General features: G+C 50.7%; 1 protein-coding gene across 1 annotated transcript; it reads left to right on the top strand.

Annotated features, from left to right (window-relative positions):
• The first annotated feature begins 998 nt into the window (after positions 1–998).
• On the top strand, positions 999–24,718 carry LOC149329268 (uncharacterized). Its single transcript, XM_089560177.1, has 4 exons — positions 999–2,574; positions 13,107–13,419; positions 20,997–22,276; positions 23,547–24,718. Exons 1-4 carry the CDS (start codon positions 1,241–1,243, stop codon positions 23,920–23,922), a joined length of 3,303 nt encoding a protein of 1,100 aa, XP_089416303.1. The 5' UTR covers positions 999–1,240; the 3' UTR covers positions 23,923–24,718.
• The last annotated feature ends 211 nt before the right edge of the window (positions 24,719–24,929 follow it).

Here is a 24,929-nt window from a genome sequence, read left to right as displayed (position 1 = left end):
ACCTCTCGGCCGCTAATGCCAGAGAGAGAGAGAGAGAGAAAACTTTATTTACAAAGGAATTCGGGGCACGCCCCAGGGTCCCCGCACGACCCCACTGCACTCAAGTGTTTATGTTCCTGAGGTCCATAACACTGGCAGCACGGCCGGTGGCGATGGTCTGCACGGCCGGGTCCTCCGAGTGCAGCACGGTCTCCCAGTCCTCCCAGGTCTTGAGGTTCTCTAGGTCCCGCGGGGGAGGGTCCGCCGGGCAGAGGGAAATGATGTGGAGGGAAGAAGCGAAGGGTTCTGGGCATAGGGCGCAAGCAGGAGTGGGGAAGGAGGGATGATAGTGGGTTAGGGTAAGGGGCGAGGGGAGAGTATGTGTTTGTAATCTGCGCCAGAGTGTTGCGTGTCTGTTATCTAGGGAGGGGTGGGGCGGGGGGTAGAGCTGGCGAGAGGCTCTGTATGCCTGGGTCAGCTCACTGAATGAGTGCATGCGATCCTTCGTGAATCCCCGATCCGAGGCCACCTGAGCCCGGTTTAAAGAACCTCGGGCTAAAAGGTTGGCGGCCTCGTTTCCGGGATTCCCGGAGTGCGCAGGCACCCATATCAGCTCCACTTGGCGGGGCGGGGGTGCATCGGTGCTTTCACTCATTAATGACCTAAGCCGGGAAGCGTAGGTCTTCTACTCATGTTTAAGTTCTCTTCCCGCTGTGTTCAAAGAGAGGTGGTGAGGTAGGAAAAATGCTGTAGAAAAAAGAAACAGAAACGAGTGACTGGTGATGAAGGAATCTCATGTATGTGTAAGCGCGCTATGGAGGTTTTTCTCATTTTCAATAACTTCAAAGCCCCAGGGAAATAAAGAAGATCCGGCTGTTTCAATGGCGCAACGTAAGAGGCTGAGAAATATACTTTTCGCGCTAAACTAAATTCTCTGATAGTTGAAAAGCTGGCGGCTAATGCAGCGCAAAGTACCGCGTTTGGAAGAAGTGGATCCTTCAGGAGGGACGCACGCGTCCGCTACGCTTGCAGTCGAGACTGGAGCATTTCGTGTGCCCGCCGGCGTTTATCGGGTGCATTGGTGTTCACAACATGGCAATGGGTCAAGATCCGAGGATACCTACCAAACCTAGACAGCTAGCTAGCTAGCTGGTGGACGCTGCGGTGTGTGTTCCGGCCGCCGGCGTGCGTCGGTGGCCGGTGTTCGACCTTTAGACGTGCGCTTTTGTTAAGGTGTCCTTCGGCTGGCGGGCGCCTCAATATGGTGAGCCAGCCACCTACAAAGGTCGTCCCTGAGGGGGCTAGTCCGGAGGATGTCGTCGATGCGACAGCCTCCGTTGTTGGATTGGAAGAAGTGTACTGCGTCCAGCACTTCGGTGGACGCAACTACCAAGTCACTGTGAAAAGTGAAGCCGCCATGGCTAAAATCGTTGAAGCTTCCTGCCTCATCATCGGCAAGGAACGCGTCGCCATCGTTCCCCTGAGCCCGCAGGTGACCCAGGTGACTGTCCTCTTTCTGCCCGCCCGTGTACCTAGTGACGCCCTTGCCAAGGCTCTCTCCCCTTATGGCAAGGTGCTGCACATAAGTCGCGGCGTCATGGGGTCGCGTCCCACTGTCACCACTGGGACCCGCTATGTGCGGATTGAGATGAAGCCGGAGTCACCCGTACCAAACTACATCAAGGTCGCGGGCCACCGTGTGACGTGTGACTACAAGGGAATGCAGCGCGTTTGCCGGCGTTGTGGGTCCACTGCGCACTTCAGGGCACAGTGCACGGCTCCTTTCTGCGCCCGCTGTGGGGTCTTTGGGCACCAAGGCCAAGGTTGCGTGCTCCCATGTCGCCGTTGTGGTGATCCACACGCTACCGTGGCGTGCGCCATCAAGCCCTCGTACTCGGAGGCTGCGGCCCGCCCTGCGCCCCCGCAGGCCGCTCAGGGAGCCGCTGAAACCATCAAGAAGCCCGGCGCATCCAACACCGACGCCGTTACGGTTGCTTCCGCTGCGTCCCAGCCTCACTGCGTTGAAGAACCGGAGTCTGCTCTTGATGCGTCCAATACTGCACCAAGTGAGCAGACAGTAAATGTGCGTGCTGCGTCAGCCTCCGTCTCTCCGTGCGTCCCTGATGCCACGGGGGTCGAGCCTACTGTGGCCCTGGAAAACCATGATGCTGAGAACGTGCCCCTCTCGGAGCCCGTGCTACAGCCCGCGGCCAGCGTTGCGGATTTGAGCAGGGACACCGACATAGCTGAGGTTGACGGTGACGACAGCAGCTTGCCATCCTCAGCCTCTTCAGTCAACCTCGTCATTGACGAGACTGTCATCACGCCTGAGGAGGACCCGACGCCGCCGCCGTCGTCGCCGACATCGCTTGGAGAGGAGCCAAGATCATCTCCAGACGCTGATCCTGTGCAATCGCCGTCCTCTTCGACATCGAGGACCAGCGCCAGCACTTCCAGCGCACAGTCTTCCGATGTTGAGATGGTCGCTTTGAGTTCAAGCTTAAAGCGTCCACATGCGTCAACTACGGACTCGGACAATTCTGCCGGTCGGCCAAGGAGGCCTCGTGTCTCCTCTGGTCCGACCCTCCGCAAAAAGTGAGGTGGTTTAGCGCCGTTCGCGGCGCGCTTTGTATTGCCTAAACATCACGACTTTTCAGGTTTAATTTTTCATTTCCAAAATGACTCTTCTTCAAATTATTACTCTTAACGTACAGGGGTTCCGCAGTGTTTTGAAGCAGGCAGCGGTGGTCGCATTCGCTCGTTCCTCGGGTTGCGATATTGTCTGTCTGCAGGAAACCAATTTTTTCGCCTCAGTGACGTGTTGAAATTCAAGCGTAGGTTTGCCGTCGATGCCTTCTTTTCGTACGCCAGCACGCGTTCTAGCGGCGTTGGCGTTCTCGTTTTGAACCGCTCACTCTTACGAGATCATGTTATCTACGATGCGCTTGGACGCGTGCTGGCGTTCGACTGTACGTTTAACGCACTTCAGCTGAGAATTCTTTGCATTTATGCGCCTGCTCATTCTAATTTGGTAAACGCATTCTTTAAAGATTTAGATGTGTATTTACTTGGAGGGCTTAATGTTGTGATGTTGGGCGATTTCAACTGCGTGCTCGATACGGTCGCCGATGTGCAAGGCCCTGGTAGAGGTAGGCCAGGCTGGAATGCGCGCGAGTTGCGCCGCCTAGTCAGCCATTTTATGCTCACGGACGCTTATGAGCTCCTCTATGGCAACGTCTTTGTGTGGACTTGGCGTCGCGGGTTATCGGCGAGTCGGTTAGACAGGGCGTATGTTCCGACGAGCCTTTCGCGGACAGTGTGTGCAGCCAATGTAATGATGCTACCATCCTCGCCGGTGCACATATCAGACCACCGCCCTTTTCTTCTATCGCTCGCGGTTCCGGCGGCTGCAGGATCTCCTCAGAGACCATGGCGGTTGGATGCACGCATCCTTCACGACGCCAGCACTAAAGAGGGGCTCACGCGCGTCTTGCGTTTTTCGGTTGTTGGGGCCGTGCCTGGTGACTGGGACCGTCTGAAGGAGCAGTGGCGTCACCATTGCGCCGCATCTGGTCGAGCCCTTAGGGCTCGCGTGTCAGATGAGGTGCGCGTGGTGACGGCGAAGTTGCGTATTGCTCAACGCACCCCGTCGCCTTCGTCGCTTATGTGCGCATGGAAAGAGGAGCTTTCGGAGCGCCTACAGCGCCTTTTACGTGCCTCCTCTTTGACAGCTTCTGCATGGCGTTGTCGACGCAGTCCAACTGCTCATCCCGAGGTACTTCGCTTTGCGCGTCAAGAGCTGTTGACCCCTCAAGGTGCCCCTGCCTTTACACCTACCGCAGGGGCTATGTCCCAACCAGGTGGCAGGAATTTCAGTGCGTTTTATAACCATTTCAGGAGTATTGCTCAGTCGCTCCTTCTACTTGATTGCAATGTAGTTTCCGCAAACCCATTTTTAGCAGGCTTGCCTCAGGTTTCCACTGAACTCCATGACGGCCTTATGGCTCTGCCAACAACAAGGGAAATCAAGGAGGCGTTGGACTCCATGAAACGAGGCTTAGCACCTGGACCAGACGGCCTTCCAGTGGAGTTCTATTTACAATTCTGGGATATTATAGGCCCCATTTTCTCGGAAGTGCTAAAATTATGCTTCACTCAGCAAGTTTTCCCTGAATCATTCAAAAGAGGCCGCATTGTCCTAATTCCTAAAAAGTCTCCTTTCTCGACATGTCCGGCAGATTGGCGCCCTATCACCCTACTAAATTCAGATTACAAAGTACTAGCAAAATTACTCGTTCGTCGTCTGCGGTCTCTCCTCCCGTTGCTTATTTCCAGCCACCAGGTTTGCTCCATCCCAGGCCGTGAAATACATAGTTTATCTTCTGTAACGCGAGACATCCTAACGTATACTTTACGGCGGCGCGCACAGGGTCTTCTTGTTTCCCTTGATCAAGAGAAGGCGTTCGACTTTTTAGAGCACGAGTATATTTACGGGACGCTGGATGCTTTCGGTTTCCCAGCTTCTTTCGTGCTTCTCATTAAAGAGATGTACAGAGATATTTCAAGCACTCTGTTCCTCGATGGCCGGGAAAGTACCGCGTTTGATGTTCGCCGTGGCGTCCGTCAAGGTTGTCCGCTCTCCCCCCTTTTGTTTGTCTTAGCATTAGAGCCTTTCCTCTCGGCAGTGAATTGCCACTCCCTTATTAGAGGTCTGGCTTTGCCAGGGAGCGAAGTGGTACGCGTCACTGCTTATGCAGATGACATCACTCTGTACTTAGCTGATGAACGCAGCTTGCTTGAAACTCTAAATGTTTTTCGTGAGTACGCCTCCTTGTCTGGAGCTGCTCTTAATTACTCGAAGAGTTGTTACTTTTTTGTGGGGCCTACCCAGACTCGTATTTCATCTGCAATACCTTTGCAGTGGTGCGCACAGATGCGCATTTTAGGTGTGACCTACGACTGTGCTGGAATATGGGATGGTGTGTGGTCTTCGGTCGTCAACGACATTACAGCTCGTGTGCGAAGGGCGCAGACATTCGACCTGCCTCTGCTTGAGAGGCGCTACCAGGTTCAGTCAGTCATTCTCGGTGCCTTCTGGTACCTTTGATATACTGTTAAACCACCCCTCCGTGTCATAAGGCGGGTGCAGACTACAGTTTTTTCTTTTTTTTGGTCAGGCGGTACCGAGCTTGTGGCTCGTGGTGTTCTTGGACAACCACGGGAGAGAGGAGGTTTTGCCTTTCCAAATTTGTCTGTTACGTTCTCGCTGTTAGCTTTAAAGGGTATTTTGCGTATCCTGCTAGGAAACGCGTCTCCGGCGCGAACCCTGACTCGGTACTTTTTGGGCCCTTCTTTGCGCTTTTTGGATCCCGCGGCCCCTATTAATCATGGACCTCAGTCAGAGCAACCTTCCGCTTTCTATGCCTCGTCAGTGGCCTTTTACAGACATGTAACAGCAGTAGCACCTGATGTCAACATCGTCGCAGACCGTGTGGTGGACATTATGGGCTCGCTATTGTTGCCTGTTGTGCCGGCGGCTCGCCGCTCACTTATGCGCCGCGTTCAGTGGGCGCGCTTAGCGTCGACACCTCTCCCAGACCATCTACGCGACTTTGTCTGGAAACTTGGCTGGGCAGTGCTCCCTACTTGTGATCGGTTAGAGCGATGGGGTGTTTTACGCTCCAGTATCTGTCCGAATTGCCCACTCCCGGAATCTAATCGCCACGCTACAGTCACCTGCGTGGTAGCGCGTGTCTTTTGGCGCGCGGTTCATGCGGGATTCCGTGGGCAGGGCATTTCGTACTTCGTCTCCCGCGGCCGATTCCCCAGCGGCCGTTTTGCTCGCCTGTTAATTGTTGCGGGTCTTTTTAGTTTACGGCGCAGTCGATGCGCCGCGGTCGCTGGTGGCTTTCGACGCCGCGCTGTGTGGCCGATTCTCGGCCGTCTCCGACGGGAGCTCATCAGTTTTTTGTCCGAGGAACTCTTTTTCTTGGGTGAGGAAGAGTTCCTCCGGCAATGGTCATGCCCATTCATTTCTGTGAATAATAGTCGTCTTGTCCTGGTTTTTAGGCCAAACTGGCGCTAAGGTGTCTTTTTAAATATTTCAATGTCAAATTATTGCCTTTTCACCCTTGTGTCAATAGGTATTCTATTCTGTTTTACATCGCCCACGAGCAATTCATATTACTAGAGGTACACTACAGCCCTTCGCCGTGGTTACGCGCCGTGCACACCACGTGGTACAGTGACGTCACACCACGTGACATACCACGTGACACATGACGTGACGACAGAGGAAGACGCAGAGGCACTATACTACAGCCCTTCGCCGTGGTTACACGCCGTGAACACCACGTGGTACAGTGACGTCACACCACGTGAAATACCACGTGACACATAACGTCACGACAGAGGAAGATGAGGGTCCACCTCGCGCCGTCGCTGTGGTTGCACGCCGTGCAGACCACGTGGTACAGTGACGGCACACCACGTGACATACCACGTGACACATGACGTCACGACAGATCACCGTCACGTGCTGGGAGAGGGAGAACTATCCATCGCCCAGACACCGGAATGTCCTCGAGCGGCATTCCCGCGCATTTCGAACGCGCGTTCACACTCGGTGTAGGTGAAACGCTCGCTCTACCGGGCAGGCGGACGCGGCTTCCGTGGCAATCCAGGCGCCCACCCAACGCGCGTCTCGGGGTTAGTCGGCGTTCCACTGTAGCCATGCCGTTGTCTTCCCACACGACGAAGGCTTCTAGTGGTTGCATTAAAATGACCAAGTATTCAACCAAGGAAAGCAATGTATTACCAAGCCTAGCCATCAATATGCTTCGCATCTGACCAGGGTTAACCAAGTTAAGCCTCAGCCATTTTTTCTGTTTTGCAGAGGGACGGCTGACTCTTTTATGCTCCTGGGTTCAATTAAACTTCTCTTCACTGTGTGAGCCACGCGCTCCGTTTCGGCCAGTTCAGGAACCCCCTGCCAGCAGCCATTCCATTCGTAAGCGCGGTTCGCGTGCTCGGCGTTCTCTTCCAACCTACCGGGGTTGCTTCCCGCGTCTGCGATGGTTTTCACGCGGGCAACACGCGCTGTCGCTGCACGCGAAGGTCGCCATAGTTAAAACACGAGCGCGCGCTTTTGCGTTTTACGTCGCTACCTCGCGACAATCCCGCGTCGAACGGCGGGCCGTCTCGCGTCCCTGGTGGGGACCTTTGTGTGGGACGGCAGTACGGCACTGGTTTCCCTCCACCTCCTGCACCTTCCGACGAGCAGGGGAGGCCTCGGTCTTCCCTGCATTCCGACTATAGCGCGAGTGCTCGCGTTGAGGATGGTTGAGGCCTTGCTGGCGAGCGATTCCTATCCGGGCCGCTCGCTCATGCTACAATGATTAAGTACGGCGCGGCGCGCGTTTCTACCCGGGCACCACTTTAGCCCGCAGGCGGAGAGGCCTTTGGCCTTTTACCGCGCTGTCGCCGGTATGAAATCGGCGCTTGACGCCGACCTCCCTGACTTTGACCCAGCTAACCTGGCTCCCACGCGGGTTAGCGAACTTGTCGCATATTCTAGGCTGTCGGGTAACGATCAGCGCGCGACAGCCGTATCCAAGTGGCGCGCTTGGGCGAACGGTCGGCTCCCGCACGAAGTGCGGGACTTTGACTAGCTCAGGTGCTGGGGCGTCCTCCGAACGCGACAACGCCTGGCCAGGTGGGGTGTCGTGCCCGACGAATTATGCGCAAACTGTGGTGCTCCCTAGAGCCTGTCGCATGTTATTTTCGAGTGCGTTGTCGCCAAAAACAATGTGGCGCCTTGTATATAGACATTTTCACGCGCGCAAAAACTCTCGTGGCAGGCGTCGGCGTGGCTGCTTTGAGCAGTTGGTGTATTGCACAGTGCTCTTTGTGTTGTGGCGGCGCAGGCGCATCGCACTCCCACCCACGCCATGTACCCGGCCTTGCAGAACTTGCGTCTCGTCATCTGGCGATACCTGTCTGACCGGCTCCAAACATGGCGAGGCGCAGTTTCTGCGACGCTGGCACACGCGCTTCTACATGGTGAGGAAGGGTAGGCTCGAGATGCCTCTCGTGCCCTACTTGCCCCCCTCCCTCCTTGGATTTTGTCGGTCTCTCCGGTGTACTTATCTGTGCTTTGATGGAGTGTCCTTTTTCTTTCCAGTCATATGTACGTATGTACCCCCCCTCCCACCCCGTTTTTTTTTAGCATAGTGCATATCCGCCCTGTCCTCTTTCCAGGGGTCCAGGGCGCCCTAGTCTTTTATTCCCCGTTTATTTTGTAGGGGAGACATAGTGCTCCAGCCCCCGCAGTGCTTACATTGTTTGTGCATTCTACGTTCTGTTCTGTAGAACCCTTTAGGGGATGTCATATTTGTACTGTTCACAATAAATTCTCTTTGCGTAGCAATTACGAGACAGTCAGAGGCATGAACACCGCCTCAGCTCCAGGCCCTGACGGCATTCCCTCCAGCTTCTATGCCAGGTTCTACACCGTCCTGGGGGAACACCTCCTCCGGATGGTGAACGCCTTTGTCAGGGTCGGCGAGAGGCCGGAGACTTTTAGAGACAGTCGTGTAGTGCTCATCTTAAAGCCAGGCGGGTGTCCATCTGGACAGCAGGCGTGGCGCCTGATCACTCTGCTTAATGCAGATTACAAGATCGCGGCGTCGCTGCTGGCCAAAAGGTTGAGCAAGGTTTTAGCGCTCGTAAGCCCTGCGCAGACCTGCAGCGTGCCCGGACGCTCGGTTTTCTCGTCTCACGCACTAACGCGTGACTTGTTCACGTTCACGTTCACTTCGAGAACGGGAATACCGGGTTGTTTCGTCTCACTCGATCAGGCGAAAGCCTTTGATCGTGTCGAGCACCGCTCCCTTTTCTGCGTCCTCGGGCTTTCGGCTTTCCGCCGGAGTTCGTGGAGCGTCTAGAACAGCTGTACTCTGGCCTTACAGCTAGTTTCTTGTTTAATGGCTCGTTGAGCGGCCCCTTTAGCATAGAACGCGGCATTAGACAGGGCTGTGCCCTGTCGCCAAAGTTGTTCGTTTTAGGTTTAGATCCGCTCCTGCGTCGCATAGCAGCTAGTCCATCGGTGCGCGGTTTTCCTTTGCCGGGACAAGGTCAGGTGAAGGTGTCCGCGTATGCTGACGACGTGTCCCTGTTTTTGCGGCACGAGGACAGTTACGTAGCGCTCTTACGGCTTTTTTCGAATTACAGCGAGCTGTCCGGTGTCCTGCAAGAGCCAAGCCCTGCGCTTCGCGGCTTTTTCGTCAGACCTGCTTGGCGACGTAGAGTGGCTCTCGGCGGTTAAGGTCCCAGGAGTAGTGTTCCTCTCCTCAGGGGAGGTAGCCCGCGGAACGTGGACAGAGTTGAGAGCGACCGCAGAGCAGCGTCTGGCAGTAGTAGCGCGTTTTCGCCTGTCGCTGTCGGAACGGGCATTTATCATCAGATCTTCCGTGTGCGCGAAGCTCTATTATATCGCTCGCGTCGCATGCCCGCCGCGCACTTTAGCGCGTCGCTTGGCCACACTTTGTGGCAGTTTTTTCTGGGAGGGAAAGACGGAGACCGCCGCTCGCGCGCTCCTCCGCCTTCCCACGCGCATGGGCGGGCTTAGCCTGCCCAACCTGAGCACAATGTACAGCGTGCTCGCTGTCCGAGGCGTCCACTACCTGGCCAACGCCACTGGCTACCCAGGGAGAGGTCTTCTCGCGTACCTCCTCGGGATGTCGCGGCGCCTCTTTTTTTGGTCACCTTGTAGGTCCTTCAGCCGAACAGCAGCCGGGGTTCTTCCGGTATGTCTGCCGGAGGGCCGAGTCTCTCACCACTACCCTGCCCGAGGTCGACGTCTCTCAGACGCAGGCCTCCCGCGTTTGCGAGCTCCTTGCCATCCAGGAGGCTACACCAGAACAGCTAGAGCGGAGAAGGCGGGTGCGGTGGCGAGACTTGACGTCTCATTTTGTTCCACCAGACGTCTGCGACTTCGGCTGGCTGCGAGGCTGGAGGGTCTTGGCGACGGGCGTCCGCATTGCGGCGTGGGGCATCGCGCCCTCTTCGCGATGTCCGCAGTGCGGTGAGACCGATACTCTCGAGCACGCCATGTTTGAGTGCGTCGTGGCGCGCACCTTCTGGCGACTTATGTCGCGAATGTTTTTTGCGTAGAATTGGTGGGTAGGTGTGTTTATGGGAAGGTTTAGGGTGACCACGTATGCCTAAACGTAGAATGTCCAAAGCGTCCTTCTCAGGGCGAGAGGGGTAGAGATAGGCGGTGGAGTAGAGCATGCGGCTTCCTTGCCTCTGTGATGGATTGAGAACCGGCAGATGAGGTGCGAGATCGCCCGTACTAACTGCTTGACTTTCCGTATGGTTGTGGAGTTCGTTCCATCGCTGTGCATATGCACACACAGTATCCGGAGGGTTTCGACCTATGGTACCGTTGTGCCTTCGAGTTCGGTGACGATGGGGAAGCGGGGGGATTCGCAGTTCTTCGGACACATGCAGGGCACTTGTGACTCCTCGGGAACAAGGGAGTCCGACACTGAATGCTTAATTTTTGATCACTGGATAATTCAAAAAGGAAGACTGGCTTGGTGCAGTACGGAATGAGGGGGTCGAAGATGTTACGGGTGATCTGCAGGATGGCGTCTTGTGTGGACAAATGGGGGCTGAATCCCACATACTCTGATGCTATAAATGGGGGTGGAATCGTACCAAACTGTGATGGTATAAGTCATAGTCCACCATGCATCATGTGAGTCTTGTCAGCACCGCATGCTCAAAAAATTTCCAGATTGGTAAGAGGCTGGGCAGAGGCCTGAGTGATTCAATTCAAAATGCATAATCAGCGACTCGCGAGGGGCCTGTCGGAACGTCTAACCAGACTTCGCTCCCTTCCTAGCCTATAGAACCTTCCAAAATTGCATACGTAATACGGACACCGTTACCTTATGTGGGCCCCTGCTCATCAGGAGTTGGCAGGAAACGAGGCAGCAGACGCAGCCGCCCGCGCGCTCACTCACCGGGCTTTTTTCTCCTCCCCACCCAATCCGCGGAATCCGATTTTAATCCTGTGAATACCTTCAAGGATATTACTACCCACAGTCAAGATAGTAATCGCGATTACCCTTGCCCATGCCTCAAGAAGACAGATGAGCGGCTCCTTCTCCGCCTTCTCACCAATACGTTGCTGTATCCGGCAGCGCTAAAAATTTTGACCCCTCCTTTAACGACAGCTGCCTGCGCTGTAGAGCGGTGTCTTCTGACATCTATACCATGGTGTGGGCCTGCCCCTGAAACCGGGCTATTCTGGGAGGACTGGGAGGTGACCCTGTTCGGCTGCCACGAATTACAGGCCCAGCAAGCCTTACTCGGGCGCGCCTGGGCTGCGGCCACCTCCACGGACGTCCCATACAAGGGACCTCAACTTAGTGCTTGTTAGGGTCGGTCCCTTACGGCCTGATCCACATATACCTCCTGTCCCTTCCTAATAAAGGTTTTCACCACCACCTAAAGCTTTCGAAGACGTATTAGCAATATTGGGCGAAGGTTTAGGGGTTAAGTTGTTTCTTGGGTGGCGGGAGGAAAACTGCCTTCGCGTGGCACCAGGGCTGAGGAAGGGGCCTTCCTTCCAGCACTGTTTTAAGTACTCCATAATGCGGGTGATCGATCCATCATCCGGATTATGGCGCATTTTTTTTGGTGAACTGGTCAGCGATAGTTGCGGGCCTGGTGGGAAGCATCAAGACGGTTGATCTGACCTCCACCTCGTTTACGTCGGCGTCCAGTTCGGGGATCGGCTGTCATGTTCCAGTGTGGACAGGAGTTGGCGTGCCGGAAGGAGTATAGGTGTCGCGGAGTGTCTCCAAGACAACGTCGGGGTTGTGCTTCTGTGTGGGCATAAGCCGGATGATGTACTACGAGGGTCGTTTGATAAGCGGGGTAAAGCGCAGTTAGAGATAGCAAGTTTGCTGAAAAGAATATTTTATTCTTCAACATACTCCCCTTCCAGTTCCATTCGCTTTTTCCAGGGCTGCTCTAAATTTTTTATTGCCTCAGAAAAAATAACGGTGCGATGCCCTTGAAGCAGCCTTTCACCACTGAGATAACCTCTTCATGTGAAGAAAATTTCTTTCCACCCAGCCGATTCTTTAGGTTTGGAAAAAGGAAAAAGTCGCATGGGGCAAAATCCGGAGAATATGGTGGATGAGGTCCAACCTCGAAGCCTAACTCGTGGAATTCGGCCATTGCAACAAGGGATCTGTGAGGTGGAGCATTCTCTTGGTGAAAGAGGACTTTTTTCCTCGCTAACCCAGGTCATTTAATGCGCAATTTTTTTAAGTTGCTCTAGGACTGTAGCTTAATATAGTTCTGTTATCGTTATGCTCTTTTGTAAGTGGTCTACAAAGATTATTCCACGTGAATCCCAAAAGACGATCGCCGTCACCTTTCCGGCTGAACAAAGTCTTTGCCTTTTTTGGAGCACTTTCATCAGGCCCAGTCCATTGCTTTGACTGCTGTTTAGACTCTGCAGGGTAATGATGCACCCACGTCTCCTCAGCGGTCACAAATCTTGGCCAAAAGTCCTGAGGATTGTGATCAAGCGTCGATAAGCACTCCTTCGAGATGTCTGTCCTGATGCGCCTTTGGTCGATCGTCAGCAATCGCGGCACCCAACGTGCTCAGACCTTCTTCATCTCCATTTTTTTTCATGAAGAATATTGGGAACTCTCTCTTCTGAGATGCCTGCAATTTCAGCCATCTTATGTAACCTTCACTCGGCGGTCTTTTATGACAATTCCGTTGACATTTGGTTGCGGTTTGCGGACAGTCTATTTCAGGAGATCGGTCTTTTTTTTTGCGGCGTAAGACACCACCCAAATACACACGCGCGTAATGACACCACCTGGAACGCTGCAGGACGACCAGTTGGATCGGGATATACGGCAAGTAGGGCAGCTTCAGGGGGAGCACGAGCTTTGTACCGGATATTTCTTCCACAAGGAGGCGCTAGCCACGCGCATTCGCACGCACTCCTCGAGAAAATTTTCCAGAAGAAGAGAGAGAGACGCGATGGAGCCTCCGCCGACGGGAGAAAACCCACTTTCGCCTCTTGGCAGCGGTCCCCCAGCGTCCCGGACTTCACCACCGCGGAGCAAAGCGCTACTGTCGGCCGGCACCTGCCTTGGCTGCTTCTGCGGAGCTTCTTTGGCAGCGGCCACCACCGCGCTGCTCTGGTTCGCCATCCAAGGAGTTGCCAAACGGGACGAGAAGAACGGCACCGGGACTGAGTTCTGCTGCTCCAACGAGGCAGGCAGGCTGTTCGCCGTCATCGACAAACACGAGCCGCCCTGCAGAGACTTCTCCGCGTACATCTGCAAAAACGCCATCAGCCACGGCTTCGTCCAGCAAGACGTGGCCAACGACATGTTGGTGAGCTTGAGCGCGGACATCCCGCTTGTCGTAATAGCGGCATTCTCTTAACAGCTGGCATTCGCTGGTTTTGTCGCCCGGCTAGTCTGAAAGTTTGCTGAAGATCGAGTTCAGCTGATAACATTTGAATGCTACCTAAAAGGTCATTCACGTGCCGAGGAGTATTTTAAACGATCTGCTTGCAGATAATTGTGTGTTAACCCTTTCGTACCGCAATAACAGTGTACATGTATATCTTGAGGCCAACATATGTAGGAGGAGGATAATTCAGCAAGGTGAAAAAAAAATGAAAAATTCCATTGGTTCTTAGTGCGCTTTTTGCACGATTCCAAATGGAATCAGTGGGACTTGATGGGTGCAAATGGCTTAGTTGGAAATTTAATATCAGCTGCTTTGAAACAGCGCTTGTCTTTGCTGAAGTACAGCCTGTCTGTAACAGTTCTTACCCAAATTATGCGATATTGGCATGAAACACAGCTTGTGCCTGTGACGTTTTTTTGCTGTTTAAAGGTCAGTGTAATGTCCTATGCCAGCGGAACTCTTGGGTTTATTGATGAAAAGCACTGGTTCTTTTTGGAGATTTAATGTAAGAAGCAGGACGACTGCAATCTCAGCACCCAGATTCGAAGCCTCGAGCTCAAAGCACTTTTCTGCATTTTCTAAAATTTTGGAATGCCAAACTCTCACTGAGTGAGTCGCTGCATAAATTTTTCAAATATTCATGAGGTGAAGGTGGTCTTTGCAGAGAAGGGGGGGGGGTGGAGCTATTCCTAAATTCTTCGTTGTTCCACAGTATCATGCCGCGTCTACAAAACGAATTTTTAAGCCGCCGCGGTGGCTGAGTCATAGGGTGCTCGGCTGCTGACCCGAAAGACGCGGGTTCGATCCCGGCCGCGGGGGTCCAATTTCGATGAAGGCCAAATTCTGGAAGCCCGTGTACTGTGGAATGTGACTGCACGTCAAAGAACCCCAGGTGGTCGAAATTATCGGGGGCCCTTCACTACTGCGTCCCTCATAGCCTGAGTCGCTTTGGGACGTTAAACCCCATAAACCAAACCAATGAACCCAATGAACGCCGGCGGCCCGCTTGTTTTGTTTGGTTTGGTAGTGTGCTGAACGCGGGCGGCGCGGTGGCACCCGCGGTGATGCCTGCCGAGGCGGCCGCGTAGCGGCGCTGTGGTACGGGAGGGTGTAGGGTGTGCGCGCGCGTCGGGGCGAGCCGGTTTCTCGCACGCGTCGCGCCTCTGAGGATTGGAAAGGGCTAACCAAACCAAGTGTAAGCACACGGGAGCGTAAGCGGTTGATGGGATTCAAGCTAAAAAAAAACACGTTTCACAAAACGCACAATTCGGTTTAATAGAATGAATGCAGTATGTTTAATCAAAGGGGAAGTGCGAGTGGGGGTAAGGCTTTTTGGCCAACAGAAAGTACGATAAAGTGCGTATTCAATTGCAGTGGCAACAGATAGGCACTGTCACAGATAGCCAGCAACAGATAGACACTGTGTAGGCTTCACCTACACAAATTAACTTTGAGTGTGATAGAGTACCACATTTTATACTTGCCAAAGCGGCAGGATATCAAACTTACAGCTTTTGAGTATATTAGTACGGAAACAGATAAAACACTATGCTATTATGAATCCATTGCAGCCTATAATTTATATAAATTTTAAAAGTTCCAAGTAAAGAGAACTTGTTACGATTACGGCTGAACGTGTCCATGCTTTTGGTCTTTTCGCTTAACGCCTAAAAAACCTTCGTGTTTTTTTGCAAGTATTTTCGCCCAGGCAAAATCATAATGCTCTGCTTCCGAAGGTGCTCGCAGAGCTTTGGGCTCCTCATTAGCAGACATTCCACAATCCAGGCATCTTCATAAGGCATGCCTCCCAGAGACTTTCGTCTTACGGCCAGGAAACAAGCTCTCACAGCTAACTGCTGCTTCTTCGGGAGTGACTGCATTTTTGCCTCGAGTGTTTCTTCGCTCAGTGCATTGTTTTGCTCCTTCATTTGAGTCACATGTTGCTGAGCATTGGCCACGCTTTTCTTTGTCTTTCTCAAAGCACGAGAAAAATTCTTGATTTTTTTTTGTCACTGCAAGGATCTTTCGTCTTTTTTCTTTTGTACATGTTGTTCTGCGAGAGCTTCCGTAAATATTTGCACTGCAAGCAAGACTCTCCTTTTCTATCGGTGGTCAGCAAGCATTTTCTGCAAAGTGCATACTTGTGTATGAAGTGTGCTAGCCTGCAACAGGAATCATGCCACATCCATTACAAAGGCCACGCAGAGCCACTTCTTAGATTAATCTGCCTCATGGCGGGATGTAAGCACGCGCTTTTCCTTTTCTCTTCCTCGGAAGTAAATTGTGGCAATTACAGAATCGTGCTCACGCAAAATTTTTACAAAAGTCAGCATTCTTTCGATGAATTGTTCCGAGAAGTCACCAGTTTCGGTCTCGCAACAGACATAAGTTAAAGCGCCATTTGACGCAGCAGGCAACTTCATCCATGTCACCGGAATCAGAATTCCATCGAACGGGTGCCGAACATCACTTGGGCACGGACACTGCAGTATCGCTTCGCTATCACACACCGGTCCTGTAGCAATGTCTGTCTTCTCGGAATCGGAACGCCTCTGGAGTTTCTCTGATGCGCCTCCACGAGCGACGCAATGAGGGTCAACCCGCGTATCATCACCGTCGACTGCAGAGCACAACTCGGGATCCACCAGCTGGACATTTCGCTTCCGTTATTTAGGTGCCGGTCCTTGGTCGCAAATGTTTCGCACCTTCTTTTTCACCGTCTTTTTAGGCACAAGATGAGGTGGATAATTTTCGAATACTGTAGGGACAGCATCGGGCTTCAGGCGTGAGTTCATTCACGACACCGTTCACCGTAATCTGGAAAATATATTTCGATGCATTCGTTCTCGAAATGTTTTCATCTTATTTTCCCATTCAGCATGCCGTGCTGGGGTCGCCTGTGCAGTGAACAAAGATACCTTTTCTTCACCGATAACCGCTTCGACACAACGGAACAAAACAAGTCCTCTCTTTGCATTGCCGCTTAGCCTTTAACATTTCATGGTGTTTTTGCTCACGTTTAGCGTCTTCCAGCTTCACAATCCAAGAGATGATGTCTGTCAAACATTGATTTCATACGAGCAATCGCGCGAGGCTGCCGTATCGGCGCGACAGCAGACGACAGGAGTCCGGCGGCTTTCGCGCACCCACCCTAACGGCAGCGCCCCTTGCGGCCTCTCCGCGCAGGCATCGCGGCGGGGGCCTCGCCCTCCCGTACGAAACGCGCGCGCTGCGCACACTAGCCAGTAATATTCTAGGCACTATAGTTTGGTATTTGAGGAAAGGAAATGGCGCAGTAACTGTCACATCTTGGTGGACACCCGACCCGCGCGTAAGGAAAGGGATAAAGGAGGGAGTGATAGAAGAAAGAAAGAAAGAGAGAAAGAAAGAGAGAAAGAAAGAAAGAAAGAAAGAAGGAAAGAAAGGAAGAAAGAAGGAAAGAAAGGAAGAAAGAAAGAAGGAAAGAAAAAAGAAGGAAAGAAGGAAAGAAAGAAAGAAGGAAAGAAAGGAAGAAAGAAAGAAGGAAAGAAAGAAAGAAGGAAAGAAAGAAAGAAGGAAAGAAGGAAAGAAGGAAAGAAAGAAAGAAGGAAAGAAGGAAAGAAAGTAAGAAAGAAAGAAAGAAAGAAAGGTAGAAAGAAGGAAAGGAAGAAGGAAAGAAAGAAAGAAGGAAAGAAGGAAAGGAAGAAGGAAAGAAAGAAAGAAAGAAGGAAAGGAAGAAGGAAAGAAAGAAAGAAAGAAGGAAAGAAGGAAAGAAAGATAGAAAGAAGGAAAGGAAGAAGGAAAGAAAGAAAGAAAGAAGGAAAGAAGGAAAGAAAGAAAGATAGAAAGAAGGAAAGGAAGAAGGAAAGAAAGAAGGAAAGGAAGAAGGAAAGAAAGAAAGAAAGAAAGAAGGAAAGAAAGGAAGATAGAAAGAAGGAAAGGAAGAAGGAAAGAAAGAAAGAAAGAAAGAAGGAAAGAAAGAAAGAAAGAAAGAAGGAAAGAAAGAAAGAAAGAAAGAAAGAAAGATAGAAAGAAGGAATGGAAGAAGGAAAGAAAGAAAGAAAGAAAGAAAGGAAGAAGGAAAGAAGGAAAGAAAGAAGGAAAGAAAGAAAGAAAGAAAGAAGGAAAGAAAGAAAGAAAGAAAGACAGAAAGAAAGAAAGAAAGAAAGAAAGAAAGAAAGAGGAGATTGAAAATTGGTTTTTGGGGAAGGAAACAGCGCAGTATCTGTGTCACATCTCGGTTGACACCTGAGCCGCGTCTTAAAAGAAGGGATAAAGGAGAGAATGAGAGAAGGTATGTCATGTGCGGCTTCCACACACCCATCGCTCCTCCACTTGGAGGTGGAATTGCGGCACCGATGACCTCGGCTCGACTAGACCACTAAAGCTTTTGCTTTAAAGAGTACGAGTTTCTTGGTCTAATTGAATTACGGTGAAATCTAAATTTGATGATTCTGATTGGGCTCACTGTGTATGGAAGGGTTACGGAAGAGAAAAAAAATGGAAATGGAAAACTTAGATTTGGTGGAATTGGTTTTTGAGGAAACGAAATAGCGAAGTATCTGTCTCACATATCTCGGCGGACAACTGAACCGCGCCGTAAGGGAAGGCAGGAAGGTGGGAGTGAAAGAAGAAAGGGAGAAAGAGGTGCCGCAGTGGAGGTCTCCGGAATAATTTCGACCACCTGGGGATCTTTCACGTGCACTGACATCGCACAGCATACGGGCGCCTCTTGCGTTTCGCCTCCATCGAAACGTAGCCGCCGTGGTTGGGTTCGAACCCGGGCACTCCGGCTCCGTAGACGAGCGCCTTACCACTGAGCCACGGCTTTGAACTGTAAATTTGGCTTGAAAGCATCACAGAAAGCAACATAGCAGAATATACCCCCCTCCCCAAAGTAAAAAATACGTAATTATCCTGCTCCCTGTGCTTTGTGACAAATAAGACAAGAAAACGTATCAGTAAAAGAAAGTGCATTCGGACCACTGCCTTGTGCGTTAAATAACTCAAAGCTCATATATACACTGTGCCACAGAAGCAATGGTATGGGGTATCTGTTCTCGCTTCGGCGAGCGCGGCTTCGGCCGCTTATCTGATTTTTGAGCAGCGTCCGTTCCGGCGGACGCAGTTGTTGCTGCGACGCGCGTCTTTCCTTTCCTCTCTCTCCTTCCTCTGATCTTTTAACTCTCCTCTATCTGCACGTGGCAGCGGTGGTGGCTTGGCTCGAGCCAGTAGCAGGCCCGTGCAATTTCTTCTTCATCCTTCTCTCAGTCACAACAACAACAACAATGGAATGGGGCCTTTTCACTGTGCTCCTACTCGTTCTCGCAAATACACTTATATTTTCGCGCATGCGTAGAAAAGACGATTGTGGGCCAGTGAATATCTGGTACACTCGCATAGCTTCCATGGATGGTACATCAGCAAAAAACAATTATAGATTACAAAATAATCGTAAAAGACAGGATTTATTCCTGTTCTGTAGTGTTTTCTTCGCTGACATACCTTCTTTGAAACGTGCTCCTAAAGGCATACATCGCGAAACTCGCATTCTAAAGGGGGCGTGTGTGATAGTGAGCAATTTAAACATAACATTGCGCAGGTTTTGACGCTTTGTTCAGGCTTTTGCAATTACTTCAAATTACTTCAGAGGTGACCTCTCTGTGCAAGTCCGTGTATTAGAGACTATTGAAACTAGAGGGAAGTAACCTGTTGGGCACCTAATGTACGCAATACCAACTAAAATTATTCTGGCATGCTCAATAGGAGCCCATATATCTTACTGCTATTCAGTTTGCAATACCTGACAGGAGGTATCCAAGTCCCACTACCTTCTCAAATGTTTCAGCAAAATTTGGAAGGAAAACAGTCCCCTGCCAGAGCGCTCTTCAGGACCTTTGCTGGTGGCTTGGAGAAAACTCCAAGGAGTTTAGAATCGCGCATTTAAGCTGTCGATCTAAAACATTTAGTGTATTGTCACGCTTGAAAAGCCATAAAGAAATCGTACATCTAGAAAGAAATGCTTCAAGAGAAAACAGCACTTCTTTTTGACTGACATCCAGAAACTAGTAGCTCTCTTTCATTACGATCCAAACGCTAAAGCATCCAAACATCCTAAATTAAACTTGGCTCAAGAGAACCTGTGGGTCACAGAAAAACTGTCTCATTATGAGAGCTTAGCTAAAGCACATCTTACAATATTTTATCTGCTGAACGTGGAGTACGAGCCTGTATGGTTTCAATAAAGCGGATGAGTTAGTGTGTCTATGTGTAGTATTCTTACGACATTCGTTTTATGTTTGGCGCCGAAATATGGACAGGATCCATAGGAGGTCTGTTACAGATTGAACAGGACGCGACGTTGTGTGCTCACTTCCGCAAATATGCTTGGCCATACACTTTTCTTGCCGACGTTGGCCCAGGGTGGGTCAAAAAGGCTGGAGATTCACAGTGGCCCTGCATCTTCCAACCTCGGTGCGTACTCTTGTATGCTTCGGTGCCTGAGCTCATGCACTTTGCACCACTTGATTCCGAGCGCCCACCGCAAGGCATTCATACCACAGGCTGTAGGGCTGCAGTCAGCCTGTGCTACAAGGCACACAGCACAGGCTGTCTGTCTTACATGAACACATAAAAGTCACTGTGTACATTGTCTAGATAGCCATTCCGTTTAGAAGGAGGTGAATGAATCTGAATTCAATTGCGCGAAGGGACTATTGTCGTTTTTCTTACGCCGGACAATTTCCGGTTTAGGCATTGTGTAACTGTGGTTTTCGGTAACGTTGAAATTGTAATATCAGTAAGCACAATCCTTGGCAAAACTGAAAGCGAACTGGGTTTCCTGTTTTGCCATATGGTGACGCTTGCTGTGCATCGCCAGCTTTCAGAACCCTTGAAGGTGAGAAACACTAGTCCTCCCTCCCCTGTTTTGCAACATGGGACTTCTCCGGATTCTGCGGTAACTTCAGCCCTTGCGCTTACGGACAAAAGCTGTGCACGATCAAGATAAACAGTGTAATACGTGGGCAGTCTCCGATTAGAGCTTCGCTCGGTACTTTTAGCGCCCAGAAAGATTGTAGATGCCGCATGTTTTGCTACGTTAGATATATGTTAACATGTAAAGCACTCCGTATCTACTTTTCCTTAGACTATCGCTGCTTGGACATCGAACCAACTCAAAACAGTCCCAAAATATGGGTCTGCATTCCGTGGGACTATGCATACAGTGCGATTCCTTACTTTTAATGCACCCCAAGCTTCAACTTCACGAGGTTCAATGTTCTGTTGCGCGGTGAGAAAGACCGTTGTTATCGCCTCTTGGACATCGAACCGACGCAAAAAACTCCCATTAGATGGGACTGCATTCCGTGGTACTACGCGCACATTGCGATTCCTTAATTTCAATGTACCCCAAGCTTCAACGCCACGAGGGTCAATGAGAAAGTCCATTGTGAACAAACATCGTTACTCGTCTTTAATTAGATACATGACTCTCGCTCTGTTGCGCAATTTCGCAGTGGGACATCGCCTCCAACATCATCAAAGGAACAGACAACTACGGCAGCCTGGCTGCGGCAGCACTTCACGCTCTCTACACATCCTGCCTCAATGAGGTCTGGCGTCAAGATCAGCGAGCCAGAGATGTCGCGACGGTCGTGCTGGAAATCGCCAACACTTCCAGTCGAATGAGTGGCGCAGATCTGCTCCATTTTGCCCTCGCGGTGGATAGGCGATACCATCTCAAGTTTATCTTCACGTTAATCAGCCCAACCACTAAAACAAAGTGGTTCGTGTTAAAAAGAAGGCTACTCCGGACCACCGACTACAAAGCATTCTGCGACGATTCCTCCTACATCACAGCTCTCTCCATCCTGAGCGCTCATTTCGGCACTAACTACAGCCGGAATGACATGTCCACATGGGAAAGTAAATTTCTACCTGGCCGTAACAAACTTGATTCTTTGTCTTTAAAAGAATTAGGCGACGTCTTTGGCGGTCTGGAAGCGTCGCAGCTCAAGGACATATTTCTCGACTTTCTTATTGACATTGACAAGGTTAAGGAATTCCGGACTTTCTTGAAGGCTGCGATCATTTCGGACATACGCCTCCTGATGAACGACCAGCCGTTGTCTTTGTGCTATATGCTGCTTATTGTCGCTCTGGAATCGATGAGCTACATTCAAAAGGACGGGACGTTGAAATCGCCAACAATGCGTAGCAAGGAAATCTGCCACGTCCACGTGTTCCAGAGCGGCCAACTATGGCGCGCCACTTATGTAGCAGCCCTCGCGAGTCCCGCGAAAGACCAGCAGCTGTACAAGATCTTTGAGGAGACGCGAAGAAGATTCGTGGAATACGCCCCATTCCTGCGGCTCATGGCTTCGCCAAATGACACGGAGCACTTCAAGAAGGTCATCGGCAACTTTACTCTGATGCTCCCCGGCGACCTGGTGTTCCAGGAGCCGGCCGTGCCCCAGATGTCCATGCATGGCTTCTCTCGGAACTTGTTCTTGGCGCTGAACTTCGAATTCGACGCTAAAAAAGAAACAGCGCGACGAGGTGTCCCCTGGATTCGAGACGACACTGCGAACAGAGTCAGCAACCGCCTGTACTTTTTGAAAAAGGCCACCCTGTACGTGTCGTCTTTGGGCTACGCCTGGCTGAGTTCGGGCACCCTCGATCCACTGCTTGCGGACGCCGCGGTGATTGCGAGTCGTATGGCAGCTTTGATGTGGGGCAACATGCTCAGTTCAACGGGCTGGTCTCGAGAAACAAAGGCGGCGCTCAAAGAGTTCAGGTAATGTGTATTACTCCGTTGTGAATTCGGTAAGAAAACGCGAAATAACGAAAAAGCACTAACTAACGTAGCCTACACTCATGGGAGCGTTGTCGGTTAAGGCCGTTGTGTGCTGTGAGCGGAATGTTCCGCTATCCACCGCACAGTAGTTTCAGCGTGCCAGCCGAGATTGGAATTGGAACGTGTCACACCGTATCTACATTTCAGTCTTCATTGCCTCGTGGATTACGAGAAAGGAACCTTGCCGGAGAAACGGTCCACATCAGTTATAAACAGCATTTTCGAACCTTGCTAACATTTTATAACAGGAGGCTAGAACTTATGTAACAGTCATTGCGTTAGTTTAAGTATTTTGTTATTTGAAACAAGTACTCTCTTAAATGCGTTCAGCTCGGCGGGTTCAATGAATATACAAAAAACAAATAAAAGCAGGATGTAATGCGTCTAGGAGAGAAATACATAAACACACTTTTTACACTTTTATAAAGTCTGTTTGGAATCATTGTTTATTGCTGAGAACTTAAATATGAAGCACGTAGCGTGATAAGCAGGATGAAGTTCCGCTATTGAAAACTGAACGCAGGGTCTGTTAAAAGAACGTACAAAAATGCACTAGCAAAAGGGATTAAGTACTGTAACATGCCGATAAACCCATTCTTCTCCGCGCAAACTGATAAGGTAGGTCCTCATATGCAAATTCAAAGGGCACGTGGACGATCTGAAGTGCGCGAGGCGAAAGCCTTTCTGCGCCACTTGGGCTGCTTCTGTTGCTGATTGAATGCTGTTTGCGAATGAAAGGAGGCGTCTGACTCGGTCGGGTAAAATGTCAGCGCCACACGACGATGGCCCCACAAAAGCGCCAAGCGCATGCGCAGTAAGGAGCGACGCGAGCGCCATCAATCATGTGGGAATCCAATTACTAATCAAAGACTAAAGACTAATTACCGAGTAATGACCAGTTAATGAGTAATCACCAATTACTTACTAGACAGCAATTAAGGATTAACTACTAATTGTTGACTGATTACTGATAAACTACTAATTGCCAGTGTCTTATTACTAATAAAGTGCTATTAATTAATGACTGATTACTAATTGATGGTTACAACATACTATGCAACAATGAATTCAGTGATTTCTGGTTCCTGCTATTGCACTACTGATGACATCATCACCATGATTGACAGCTGTAGTGTGACGGACGGACGGATTGATGACCCATTAAAGGCCTTTCGCCTTAAAAACTTACGCTGCGGTTACTTTGGTGCAGGGATTGCGAGGCGCTTTCATCACCCGCAGTGGACCCCAAACACGCGCTTCAAGTGGAGGCGTTGAAGATGGGGCTACGCATCGCCGCCTTGGTCGCGTCAGCGCCTGCTCAGCCTACAGAAGGCGTCGCACCTGCGGCTGCAAGACCCAGCTGGTACAAAATGCGACCCGCCTGGAGCCTGCGCTGGATGTCCGAGGCACAGTTCTTCTACGCACGCTACGCCTACTACAGCTGCAGTGGCACATTTGACACTACGCTTTTGGTGAATGAACCACTAAAGGGAAACGCCGACTTTGCCACGGCGTACAACTGCCGGCCTAGCACGGAGGCGGACGAACGGAATCGCTGCGAGAATGTCACGCTACCGAGTGGATGATGTAGCGATGTGCCTATGAGTTGGCGAAGGGGAAACGCGTACATCTGCGTGATGTTGTGTTTTTCTATGCTTTTTGCTGTTTCGTTTATCTGTTTTTTTGTTAGATACTTTTCGACCGGTTGACTTCGTAGCTATACGATATGGCTCTCAATATTTTAGACGAGTCGATCACTTAAGTATTCTTTTCTTTATGTATCCCAACAACTAGCTCTTCTGAAGTGTATTCCTTTTAATTTATGTATGACTCTTGCTCACCCCTTACTTGGTATGAACTTTTGTGTGTAAGCCCAAATTTGTTATCTCCGCAAGGAAATGTGTTAGGAGCGCGCTACTTTCTCGGTGTGACTTCTGAGATATTCGCTAGAACTAACATGTCTTACCTCGTTAAACCTCTGCCGCTATTGGCCTAGCGGATGAATGTTTTGCTAACGCTGTATTTAAGAAAAGACAACACTATGCAGATCAAATGTGAAGCTTCTAAAAGTTTCCTGCCGTAACAATTTTATCGAGTAAATTTTAGGGATTTTAATTAAGGGTTTGCGAATAACATTTTTAAAAGTCTAATTATGTAGTTTTCCTGCCGTATCGAATAACAGCACTGCAAGAAAAAACTGAAAGTGAGTCGTGTTGCAATAAAACTAGTGTACACTAGTGTATAAGAATGGTTAGTTTTTGAGTATTCGCTGCTTGTGCGATATTCATGCAAAACGTATAATCTTCCAAAAGGGAAAGGCGGTAGTGGCGGCGTTGTGCCACGGTGCTGTACCTTACGAAATAAACACCGATCTCCACATTACTCGGTGTGGCTTTATCTTTGATCGATCCCGGCCGCGACAGCCGAATTTCGATGGAAGCGAAATTCTAGAGGCCCGTGTACCGCACGGCTGAGATACACTTCGGCCCTTTGTCTTCCCCATCCTACACGCTTCAGAGTATCGGCACCCCTCAAGGGTCCGTCCTTTCCCCCTTTCTCTTTAACATTATCCTCATCCCCCTCGCCCGAAAAT

This window comes from Amblyomma mixtum, chromosome 9, assembly GCF_055824585.1.
Source record: "Amblyomma mixtum isolate Tamu chromosome 9, ASM5582458v1, whole genome shotgun sequence".
NCBI lineage: Eukaryota > Metazoa > Arthropoda > Arachnida > Ixodida > Ixodidae > Amblyomma > Amblyomma mixtum.
Note: the sequence above shows the minus strand (reverse complement) of the source record. Positions and strands in the feature narration are given on the sequence as shown.

What these genes read in the sequence shown, in the direction of transcription:
- LOC149329268 (XM_089560177.1), top strand. Translation starts at nt 1,241, where the DNA reads ATGGTGAGCCAGCCACCTACAAAGGTCGTCCCTGAGGGGGCTAGTCCG. An exon ending in ACGTGGCCAACGACATGTTG is followed by an intron (nt 13,420 to 20,996) that starts GTGAGCTTGAGC and finishes GCAATTTCGCAG; the next exon opens with TGGGACATCGCCTCCAACAT. An exon ending in GCGGCGCTCAAAGAGTTCAG is followed by an intron (nt 22,277 to 23,546) that starts GTAATGTGTATT and finishes ACTTTGGTGCAG; the next exon opens with GGATTGCGAGGCGCTTTCAT.